Source organism: Photinus pyralis, unplaced genomic scaffold (assembly GCF_008802855.1).
Source record: "Photinus pyralis isolate 1611_PpyrPB1 unplaced genomic scaffold, Ppyr1.3 Ppyr1.4_LG1, whole genome shotgun sequence".
NCBI classification, from domain to species: Eukaryota; Metazoa; Arthropoda; class Insecta; order Coleoptera; family Lampyridae; genus Photinus; species Photinus pyralis.
The window spans coordinates 17168957-17181438 of NW_022170249.1; the positions used below are offsets into that span (position 1 = coordinate 17168957).

Sequence of the window (12482 nt, forward strand, 5' to 3'; positions counted from 1 at the left end):
CTGCTCAGGTCACAATTCACGAATTATGTACAGTACATTAAATTATAAAAGTAAGTACTTAATTAAAAAATAAAAGTAAAGTGGAAGTAGCTACCACTACAATAATAATAATAATCATCAATGGCAACACGTTGCCTAAACTAAACTGTCTCGAAGTGTGTTTCACTAATAATGGCCAGTATTTTAAACATCTGGTGTAATTACTTTCATTGTTTTGTTGCCTCGAATAGATTTTGTTTTGTTTTTTTTTTATTCGTCACAGACTACTTGATTAAAATACAAAAACCGTTAATATAACTGGTATCTGATTTTCAATCTTATGTTATAATAGCTCGTTGAAAAGAGAATTTAAAAATCTATCAAGTAATCTAAAAATCCAATATGGCGCCCATTTAACTTTAGGAAGTTGGTAAATGTTCCTCAAAAGTAGCCATCTTGAATTTTTTTTTTACATCAATTCTAAATTAATCGTATCAAAGACGGTCACTTTTATATAAAACTTTTTTTTATACCTCTTATACTTTCGATGATATAAGAAATTCAAGGAAATGACCAATTTTAGTTTTTTTGAATTTACGTCGAACCTATGCGACATTTTGAATTTCCATAAGGAAATTTTAAATAAACATCCAAAACTGCAAAACATTGCCCATTTAACCAATTCTCTATCTTTAATAATAACAAAGTTACCCATGCAATCCCACCCGATTTGGGACACACTGTATATAGATATAGCGTTCAGCCATTAAATCAGTGCCAATATATGTGAGAGAGATAGCTATACAGTAGAATACCGAACATGCGCACTGAGTTGCCTGTCAAATTGACATTCCCGACATTTCATTGGCATGTCACTTCCGTAGAACATAAAGGGGTTTACGGTGTTATTACAATAGAAAATGCGAGTTTTTATGAAAGTAATCATTAAATTGGTGAGTTTAATTTGTGGTGAACATAGTACAGAAAGTGCAATTTCATTTTATGGGTAAGCCATTTTTGCGACGTTTATGGTTATCAGCTGTTTACATTCGAATGCTACTGCGCATGTGTGGTGTTCTACTACGGTGCAAAATATATCTCTGTCTTTGTTAGCTATGTTGGCACAGATGCTCCTTATTGAAAGTAAATGGGAGGCCATATCATCACTCAACTGTCCTCTGTAGACAGGAAATATGCAAAAAACGAAGAAGGCGCGAAGTATTAATATTATTATAGAACAAGAGGGACAAATATATCCCATTATGTGTCCGTTCCAGTATATGTATAGATCAATGGAATAAATTTGATTTTCAGAGCCGATCATGATGATCAAGAGATCGTTCTTTTCAATCGCGCCATGTTACCCGCGTATTACGGTCTATTGCGAATGATGTGTCAACAATCGCGTACGTTTACAAGACATTTGGCTCAGCATCAGAACCTTCAGTGGGCCTTCAAGAATATAACGCCGCATCCGACGCAATATCCGACCGCGGTGGAGGAGCTTTTCAAATTGATGCAGTTATTTGTTACGAAGCATCCGGATGCCAGTGAAACCGAACTCAGGGAGATTTGCAGTTTTCGTAGGTCTACTCTTCTCGCATACTTACAGGTGATTATAATATAATCATTTTGAATGGTAAGTGGTGACACAATTCTAAACATAGAACTTGAAGCTTCGTTCATTTGCTGTTCTGTAGCTCAAACCTTAGTGTACAGAATAGAATTGTGAGACAATCTTCACTGAAGGTGTATAGACATTGCGCGTTTGTCAATATTACACTCATTTAAAGATTGTTGGTAAAAAAAATCCTAGTGCTAGACAGAAATCTGAAACTTGAACTGAACTGATAATAATCTTTTTTGAATGTTTACATAGTTAATGCAATAATGTGAAATATGTATAAAGAAATTCTACGGTACCCCATAAATAACAATTTTACTTCCTCGGAATAATAAAACAGATGTTACAGTACCTTCTATCTTGTCCAGTCTTAATCTGATGTTGCGTTAACATGACATAGATTGACAAATAATATGATCAGGATCAAAGTTTAAAAGTGTACGCGGTCTTGGTGTAACGTTTTGGATTGTAAATCATCATCACTTTGTGTCCCAAATTTCTTAATTGGTTAATCCCAGGGTTAATCCTTAATCCCGCCGGTAGGTAATGTGAAATTTTCTTGATTAAATAGTACCAAAATACTACTCTCCACATGAAAATTCGTAATAGGGTACATGACAGTGGAAAAAGAATAAATAAATTTTTGTTTCATAAGATAGAGTAAGGTGTCAGAGTATCGCAAAATAACTTTCTTTGGTAATGTACACGAGAAACTATTATATTTTAGTAAAACTAAAATTAAAATATAACGACATTTGTCACGTGATATCAAACGCCAATCAGAGCGCGTGAAGTCATTATCCTAATCCTCTATGCGTTTGTAGAGTTTGGCTATGTTTTTTAATTTAGTGCTTGTTCCATTTTATAGTGATTATATTATCCTAAATTTTAGTTTTTAAAACCAGATAAGAATGGAAAGTGGGCATACGAATGCTGATAGCAGCAAATCTGGCAAACATTGATGAAATGATGTTGGGAATATTTTTTGCATCAAACAGATTTTTGTTCATCAGAAAACTACCATAAGTCTTGTAGGTTTTTGAGTTAAGCTTAGATTTTTTACAAGAAATGTAGTTATTTAAGAGGAATGTGTACTTAAGCTGCTTTGTTTTTAGGTCATCGAAGCTATCATATGGAGATGATTCAGTAAGCTATGTCCACTTTAAGAGTTTTCTGTTACGAACATTTTGTAGATAAAGGTCTAAATTTATAAAGTAGTTCTTAAAACAAATTTTTTTGGAAAAACAGTTTTTATGGCGGGCACTATTATGGAACCTTTCATTGGGTGCAGTCGAACAGAAGACTCTGGCAACTTATGCATAGTTAAGTCAAAATTGGCCCGCAGCATACGGTTCACGCAAAGCTCTATGCAGTTTCCTTAGTTGTCGACGAGGAAAACAATTATTTTCTTTGCCTTACCATCAAGCTACTTTTACAACCCCTCAGAGTCTAAAGGAGTACTAGTGTCGATAAAGTCTCCTTTATCACGTTTAACAAGTCATGATCTAGTCCGATTATTTGAAACTCTACCGGCAAATGTCTCAATCGGATTCGGAAGTTGTCCAAATTGTCGTCTACCGCACGCCACAGGAGTTAACGTATGTGAAAAGTGTGCTACTCATGTCAATATAGTTTTCTATATTACGTTTAATGAGCAATCGTCGAAAACCCTTTTGGATTTCTCTACTCCATGAAGCATTTGAATGATACCGCATCCTTGGAACCAGATTTACCCGCCTGGGATACTTAGCTGTGCCACAGAAAAATGTGACTACTGAGCCCTACACCACGACAAAGTGTACTCCATGGTAGGGCACCACTTACGGTAGTTATAATTCATCACGAAATCTTTTAAACTAAACGCTGGGGTTATGTGTTTATAATTGTCAGGACTGTGACGTCACAGACACCGCCATGACACAAAACAGCGTTTTGGCGCTAGAATAAAAATCTACAATTTAAATTGCATAAATTTGCAATAATATGATTTATTTTGCTGAAATATCATATTTTAAAGTTATAGTAGAGGTATACGAACAGTTATAACTGGTTTTAAAAAATTTGTCATCTACCCTATTGTTTGTATTTCATTATTTCGGTTACCATCCTGTTGTGTTACTAGTAAGGACATTGGCCAAAAAATGGGATCAAGTCGTAATGGTTATTTTGTTTTAGTTTTGAAGTTTCATTTTGCAAAATTGTAGTGTACCTAAGAATTCTAAAATGTCTGCTTGTAAAAATACTTCTAAAGGAGCAAAGGTTTCTCGTAATCCTTTCATTAACTACTTTCTTAAACTGCTAATGGAAAATCGCGACAAGCCGGTCGTTGAAGTGGCAAAAATGGCAGGCTCTTGCTGGAAAAGTATGTCACCCGAAGATAGAAGGCCGTATTGCGAGATGGCCGCAAAAGCGCCGTGGGTATTTCGGAGGCGAAGGAGGAGCCTTGGCGATAAACGACGCGAATCAAAACGACACAGATCAAGACAACACGGATCAAAGCGACACCGCTCAAGGAGTGCAAGTAGCGGAAAAGAAAAGAAGAGAAGTAGTTGTTGTTGCCCAAGCAGCAGTCGAAGATGCAGCCAGTGTGATATGTGAAGGAGATATCACAGATTACCCTGTGGAAATATATTTTAAACTCTAGTTTGGTAAATAAATAAATTGCGACGTTCGCCACATTTTGATCTAATACCATAGCTTTCACATAAGCGAGTTGGTTAATTGTCACTGGATGAACTATATAAAATATCTACGGCCGTTTCTCATTGATCACTTTATATTTCGCGATGTCTGCACCTATAAAATCTATATACCAATTTCTCTTTTTTTCTCATAAGGTTGTCTCACTATTTTGTTATTTACACTATCCTAAAACCAAAGGACAGGTAGTTACCAATTTAAATTAACTCTGTGTTACCATTTATTCGAATAACATTGTTGCATCGTGTGTCCAATTTAACATGGTATCTTGCAGTGTTTGGACGGCCGTACTAGTTGGGGAACATTGATCTCTGCATTTCGAATACTGGTCGATTGCGATGACGATCGATTGTACATAGTATACAATGGTGGTTTACAAATTGTATTTGAGGTACTCGCGCCTCTCGAATCAAAACATAAATTATCTAACCTATTTGTAGTCTTTTCAAAATTTGCACGTTATGCTGCACGAAGCTACCGCCTGTCACGTGTCCGGCGATCTTATCGAAATTTTATCGATACTACTTGATATTGTTAGATGCGTGCGCAGTTATAGGGACCCGAAGGATGCCAGAGGCATCTTGCTCGCATACAAAGATTGGTTGGAAGTATTACGTAAGCTGGCGTCATTGCTCAATACGTACAATCCTTCAGAAATGCGTTTGTTGTGCATTGGTAGGATAAATGTAGCATTTGTTGCTGCGTATCTAACTTTGATGTTTCAGAGATTCTCAAGGAGTTTATATCGATAATGCCAGGAGAAGTAATGCAAATTTTGGTTCCCTTGCTTTCACACTGCCATTCTGCATTTCAAGATAGTCACGATTCCGCTGTCCCTTTGGGCCCCTACTTTCCACGTCGAGGTCATCAGTTACCCCCATCCACAGGTAAAGGTGTTACTAGACCTTTAAGACCGATGGTGCAGATGACTGTCCCTCACAGTCAGTTGGAGTGTAGCAGGGTACGTACTTTTTATTTATTAGAGATGAATATACTCTATTTAACTGTTACAGGGTGTTGACCCTGAATACGATGAAGCTTTAGATAAGTTCTTCACACCATATCACGAATTTATAGACATGCTATGTAGATTAGCAGTGAAATCAGAGTCACTGTCTGAAATTGTTATCACATTAAGCGCACTTGTTGGCGTTGAAGCAGTTCCTCTTCACTCCACTTTCTTTCCAAAATTATGGCTTGACGTTTTAAGAGTACAGGTATGCCTTAATCAAATTAGTATGACAAATGTAAATATAGTACAGATAGCTCATGACATGGATTTAACTCACCAGGTGCTTAAATCCCCATCATAGTCGCCAATTTATACCATAGAATGAACTATCTGTAGCATATTTACATCGGTGTTCAGTTTCAATGACTAAAAACCTTCATTTCAGCATATGGACAGAAAGTATTCCTCCATGTTGACATCCTCGAATTACTTCGTCGATTACATCGACGCCATTTTGTTGGACGAGCGGTCGTCCCTAACTGTTGATGTAATCTACGAATTTCTCATCACATTCTTTCCTAAAGTATCTGCCCACGTTCTATCGGAACAGACTTTAACAATGATAGACAATACAGTAGTAGGTTTAAGTGAGCAAGTAAATTCGGTCGACCTGAAGAAAACCGCCAAACGTTTAGCGGGCGATATACGTGCATTAGTGTTAGTTTATAGTAGTCCAGAGGCCGTACCTCCGCCATTACTAACATCGACACTTCGACAACTTTGTGGGAGAGTGCAAGCTGAAATTGTAGCGCTGGAGCCTCCTTTGCAACTATCGCCATCTACTAGTCAGTCGGATAATAATAAAAGTCACGGTAATAAAACTGATAGTGATAGTGCAATTGTACCAAGTACCTCAACAAATGAAGGCACTTCTTCACAAATCGAACATCACAAATCTGAGAATGATAGTGTCGATAGAAACGAAAGTGATTCGGAAACCCAAAATACGAGCAGTAGTGATGACAGTATTGAAGAACAGAAATCTCAATCCAGTGGGCAGTTAGAAAATTTAAAGTTGTTAAACGCATCCATCGAAGCTCTTCTGAACATTGTTGAAAAGAAAGGATAAGACCAATATGCTTTTTTTAAATACATCGGAATAAAGAATGTGTTTAGTATTAGTCGAGCGACAATGTGTGGTTTTTTTAAAAAAAAAGCTCCTAATTAAATATTAAGGAATTTTTTTATAGTTATTTTTTATAAATTTTCAGTTTGCTGATGTTGCTGTTGCGGAAACAGGGTTTGCCATTGAGTTCATATTAAACATTTATATTCTTTTTTTAGTGTATACATAGTCAAAATAGTTAAGACAAATTTTCTAATGTATTTAATGTTTCTGAGGAAATTGAAAATATTTCTAATGCTACGTGAAAATTCATTTCTTAAAAGACTGTTAATAAATTGCTCTGAGATATTTATTATTTTTTATAGTTTCAGTTTTTAAATTTAATAAAACTCAAACAGTAAATGTCAGAGTTTAAGTCTTTCATTGTAGGTATTGAAAAACTTATGGGCAGATTCACTAAATCCCTTGCTTGTGTAGACAGGACATAGTTTTGGGTAAATTTCATAATGGCTAGGAGTACAAAATGCAGATACCTATATCTGACTTATACAGTATTTTTAAAGCAATAAAAACTGAAACCATGACATAGCATCACAGCTTCTGTGTTTTGATGGTGAATCATATTGTTAAAATCAGATGTGAAATTCGCTTTCCCATGTACACTGAAATGTTTCTTGTATGTGAGAAGACAATTTAAAAACTGTTTGCTCGAGGGTTCCAACTATTACACAAAATGAATAAAATCGTTTTAAGGAAATATACCAAAGTGAAAAATCGATTCAGCCTCAGGGTTGAGGACCCTTAGGGGAAACTAGCGCCATACAGAGTATATGTGGGAACAGCAATTAGATCTTTATAGCGGCCCTAAACCAAATACCGACTTCCTAGCCCAACATTAGGCCTGTGTTTCGCGCCAAAACTTGATCGATCCTTTATTCTAAGGTACTCGCCGGCCTCCCACGCTGCACCGCTCCCCGCGCTCTATTCTTAAGGATCGACAATATGAGCACGAGTGACCGGCAATATAATCGCGCAAACGCAGTCCGATTCGCGCGCTCGCACTGGTTGAAGTACGCACGTCAGGCTTTTTTAAAAAATGATGAATAGATGTCATCCACCATCTCCGTTGGCAAGGACATTGATGTAATTAGCTTTTCATTATACCTCTCCGAAAGTACTGTCTTTTCATGTATCCCAAGCGCACCGAAAGTAGGGTTTTCCCGTGCGAGCGCACTGGAAAACTTTTTCCCGTGCGCTACGAATAATCACGTTTGCCATAGCTATCCCTATCCCATGCGTTGCCATGCATACCGCGGATTGACTTTGACATATATGTCAACCGATTTTTTACCATTGTGTTAAAAATGGATTTTGGTGAAGGCGAAATTCCCGCTAATATATTAAGGGAAGCTGCAGAAACCAGTTCCCAACTATTACCAGCGAAATCAAAAGAGAGATGCGAAAAGGAATATGAAAAATTTCATAACTGGTGCATTGAAGAAATCGTGAAAAGAGTACGTTATGGAGTAGGTTTTCAATGATTAAGAACATTCTTACGGTAAAAGAAAATGAAAACGCTAGCAAATTGTGCAAAACCGACTTTTTGAAGCGTCAGACCGTCCGCTATATCCCAAAAAAATCAAAAGTTCTGTATAACAAGGGAGCAATTTTTGAATGAAGCTGCAGAGATAAAATGGTGATTACTTACTAAGGTTATTTTAGTATTCGGAAATTTGGAGCAAGATGCAGGGGAGACGATACAATTCGCTCGACTATTGATGATGCGTTGAAGATAATGGGGGTTTAAGGGTCATAAGACAAGCAACAGAATTTGTTGTCAAATTGGATTTGGACTTCAATGTAAATAATTATTCTCCGTTATTTTCGGAGAGGTATGATGAAAAATATCGTTCATTACACGTCCAGAAAGGCTTTTCCCGTGTTTGCATGACTTCCCGTGTTCGGCTTCGCCTCACACGGGAAACGTCATGCGCCCACGGGAAAATCTCCCTTTCTGGACTGGTAATGAAATATACTATTACTAAAAATTGCATAGTGCGCACGCCACAACAGTTTCAGCATTCATCGTATTTATTTATTGTCCCCCTCTTGTTCTGGGCCCACAACAGGCTTTCGCCCAAAAATGTTGTTTGGAAAAACTTGAGTTCTTATGGCAGGCGCTCTTATGGAAATTTATATTGGGTGCAGTGGGTACAGAAGTGTGTGTTGATTCAAATGTTACATCTGTAATTATAAATTAAAATTAAAAATATGTAGTTGCAAGCCTATTAAGAGATTATAACAGCGACTAGGTATAAACAGCCTCGAAAAGTCCTAAAACCTATACGATCAGGGTGATGGGGTACCCTAAAAATCACTTACAGGCTGATGCGTTGACAATGATTGCTGTTGAAACGCTTTGACTTAATTGTGGTTTTCAGTGATTCCTTAGGTTTAGATTGCTTGACTTCAACGGTCATAATAATAATACCGTTTATTATAAACCATCAGCTAGTGTATAAAAGGATAAGGTTCGCCAAAATGGCGATCTTCCACCCCTCCTAAAAAAACAATAGAATGATCAGTACAGACTAATATAATATAAACAAAGAATTGATATTATACGCATATAGATGCAGAAATGGTGTATTAAGTACATATACAGTGCGTAAAGCGATGGGGTATAATACAAGAGGGAATTTTTTTTAAAATATTGATTTATGAAAAAAATTTATTCTTCATAGATTATTATTTCCATCCACTCTTGACAGCACACTTGATTAATTAATTAATTAAGAGACCACGATAAGAGACTTCCTGTTTTACCGTTCGAATACGAGCATTACTCAACTTCATGGTGTATGTGTTTATTGTAAACCATGCTCAAGTTGTTGACAAGAGAGAGGGCGGCGGAAGTCGGCCATTTACAAAGACCACTTATGACACTGATGTTTTGTTGTGGCTTTTCGAGTGACAGAAAATAATGGTTAGTTGTTCGTCTTGTGGTTGTAGTAAATCGGCAAAAAATAAAAGTTTGGGAATTACATTTCACGTGTAAGTAATGATACAGACATGTAAATTTACAAATTTTTTATTGCTATTGTTTGAGGTTAATTAAACATAAGTCATAGGCGGAGTAGCCACATGGGCGTTTAGATATTTTTGGTATAAAATGTGATACCTACTGCCACCGAAATATTTGTGATTGTATAAAAGTAATAAAGAGTTTGATAATTAGTTCTAGCTATTAAAACTATCAGTGAAATACTAATTAATTCCGTACATATATATCTCTATATATAATATGTCATTATGTATAGCTTTCCGAAAGATGTACAAATAAGAAAAGCTTGGATCGAATTTGTAAACAAGGAAGGATGGGTACCCATAGGCATAAGTTATTTATGTTCTCAACATTTTGGTGAACAACAATTTGATCGAACATCCATGCTCAAAGTGAGATTGCAACCAAATGCTGTTCCTACCGTGGAAGTTACACGATTAAAATATGTAAGTTAGCAATACTCTAACAATAGAGGTGCGTATAGTGTACGTAATTATTATTTTTAATTGCAGGAAAGGTCTCTTAATTCTATTCACACAGTAGTAAAAGTAGAAAAAGAAAATGCCGTGCTTGTCACGCCTGGCCCTTCGAGAGAAGAGAAGTTTCCTACATCGGTACTAGCAACTCCAGTTTGCTCTCAACAGTTGCAAGAAGATACTCCTCGTAATAGAGCGTTGAAAAGGAAGATATCTGAATTACAAAGAAGGGAAGTTTTAAAAAACCAAAAAGTTCGAAAACTGCAAAAAATAATATGGCGACAAAAGAGACGTATTTCAGTTTTAAGCACAATGCTAGCTGAATTCAAAAAGAAAACTATAATCTTGGAAGAACACGAAACTGTTGAAGATATTATTCAAAGGCTCTTTCAAAAAACTAGTAGATAGTCTACAAGTAAAAAGCAATCATGAGAGCGTTTGCTGTAACGACTGTAGGTAATCAAAAACTGAGTTTAGTTACTTAGGTTACTGAAAGACTTTGGAGTGCTTATAACTAATATTACTTTTGATAGAGCTACTACTAACTAGCATAAAGTGCAACTTATTAAACTGCTAATATAATGACGCATTAGTTTTATTTTGGGTTAATATTTTGTATATCCGGATCCCTGTTTTGTAGGAAAGATATGTCCACAATGATTCCTCATGATGTGACATGTAATCGTTTTATTAATAATTTTTTATAATTGTTGGTATACTTATACACACTATGACCTATGTAGTCATGCTACCTATATAAGTATACCATTGCATAATTCAATGGTAGTACTGTGACATAATATATATCTACACAATGAATATGCTATAAAGGTATAATATCCTACAACTATAAGGGAGGTGCGCCACTGGTACAGGAAACTACTGCCCGCCATTTGCAAAAGCCATCGCGTCTCGCGTAAATCGTTCATATTCTCCTTCCTGGGTATTTTGTAATTCATTACTCATTCCTATAGTGAAAAAACGAATAAAACCACTGACGCGGTAGAACTGTTGCATATCAAGTAGGATGAGTTCGCCATTTACAATTACGGGTATCTACACGTATACCCTGCTGATCTTGGTCAAGTCGATAGCATTATCACAGAGCATATGAGGCGAATTTGCCAATTTGTTATCTACCTTTGGTATCTACTACGGAAAACTGCAAGACGCATTTTACGATTATTTTCCCAAAGCTCGCACAGCTGTTGTACCTATTTACTTATGTAAACCCTTACAAATATTGAATTTTGTATATTTTTGGGTATGGTTTATAACTGATGCAGAGTAGGTAGTACCTATAGGTAGTTTACATTGTTCATATCTCGTAATTATGTATGTATAATTACAAATACAACCTTAAAAAAATAGGTTTAATTATCGTGTATAAGCCTCCCCTCCATGGGGTGACCTCAACCATATTCGCTAATGGAAAATTCCGTGGCTGCTAACTGCTAACAAAGGATAGGTCGAGTTTATTTTTACGAGCGAGAGAGAAAACGTATACAACGTAACTTTTCCAAACGTGTTGTAACGATTATTTTCAACTTGCGCAGCTGTATGAGTACTTTCTAGAACGTTCGATGGGAGTTGGGGTATAAAAGCAAATTTTGCCTACGTGCGTTTACAGTAGTGGTACGTATGTACATAAAGTGAAGTGCAACAACAGTGGTCGTCGTGGGACATACGGTTTATAAAAGGATTTGTATAATACTTGCTTTTTGCAAATATTTGTTTTAAACTGTTTTGGTTAACTTCCTATCTTACTAGAGTGTGAACTTTTGTTTTACCATTCTTATCGCAATTGAGTACCTATTCTAAGAGAAAAATTGAATGAATGAGTAAGCACGCTAGTTTCCTTAAATTACCATTAATGTTATTATTTTTCACTAATATTCCCCCTAATTTTCGTGTCAAATTATTAATTCATTTCCAGAAGAATTTCACCATATGCTGTAAACTCGGTACACGTCACGTGATAGACCTTATCGAGTAAACGTAAATATGGCCGCCGAGGTAGGGCGCGGTCGTTGGGCGCCATCTTGTCACGTACGCAGGGTCCTATTATTATGGCACCTATGTTAAATTAGGTCGAGGTTTGGAATTGATGTATTGATTTTGGTGGACGTTCGCGTCTATTATTATAATGCGCCACTCATTAGGGTGGTTTTGTTTTTAATTCATAACTCCTTAGAACTTTCTAGAATATTTCGACGTGTGCGACGGTTATATAAATAAGAGATCGAGATGGATTGTTCGTTGATTATAGTATCCTGGAACCGGTTAATTATACTGCGCAGTTGGTTTCTTTGTTCTATAAATGGGCCCAATCGTGTATAATCGTGTCGAGTTGCTCAAGGACTAATCGGTGAATGACGTTTGATATTTTTCACGTTTACATAATGTTTGCATAATATTTTGTATCGCTCTTTTAATATTTATAATAATATTATCTATAGTTATAATATCTATCTGAGGAAGATGATTCTGAAAGTTGGCGTTTGTAAATACCTCAAATTTTTAATACCAATAAATTCGACTTTAATTAGTTTAAGTGGTTA

The 12482-nt window shown here is 36.2% G+C and overlaps 2 protein-coding genes across 2 annotated transcripts in view; both read left to right on the forward strand.

The window, feature by feature from the left end:
- The window catches only part of LOC116182146 (ubiquitin carboxyl-terminal hydrolase 34), a 40070-nt gene extending 33341 nt beyond the window's left edge, over positions 1 to 6729 (forward strand). Inside the window, exons 41-46 of the mRNA XM_031502649.1 lie at positions 1294 to 1591; positions 4578 to 4694; positions 4744 to 4978; positions 5029 to 5264; positions 5317 to 5520; positions 5701 to 6729. Of these exons, the coding sequence (XP_031358509.1) occupies positions 1294 to 1591; positions 4578 to 4694; positions 4744 to 4978; positions 5029 to 5264; positions 5317 to 5520; positions 5701 to 6384 (1774 nt within the window). The 3' untranslated portion in view covers positions 6385 to 6729. The remainder of the gene's footprint in view (positions 1 to 1293; positions 1592 to 4577; positions 4695 to 4743; positions 4979 to 5028; positions 5265 to 5316; positions 5521 to 5700) is intronic.
- Positions 6730 to 9242: 2513 nt separating this feature from the next.
- On the forward strand, positions 9243 to 10506 carry LOC116182156 (THAP domain-containing protein 6-like). Its single transcript, XM_031502659.1, has 3 exons — positions 9243 to 9435; positions 9702 to 9891; positions 9958 to 10506. Exons 1-3 carry the CDS (start codon positions 9365 to 9367, stop codon positions 10327 to 10329), a joined length of 633 nt encoding a protein of 210 aa, XP_031358519.1. The 5' UTR covers positions 9243 to 9364; the 3' UTR covers positions 10330 to 10506.
- The last annotated feature ends 1976 nt before the right edge of the window (positions 10507 to 12482 follow it).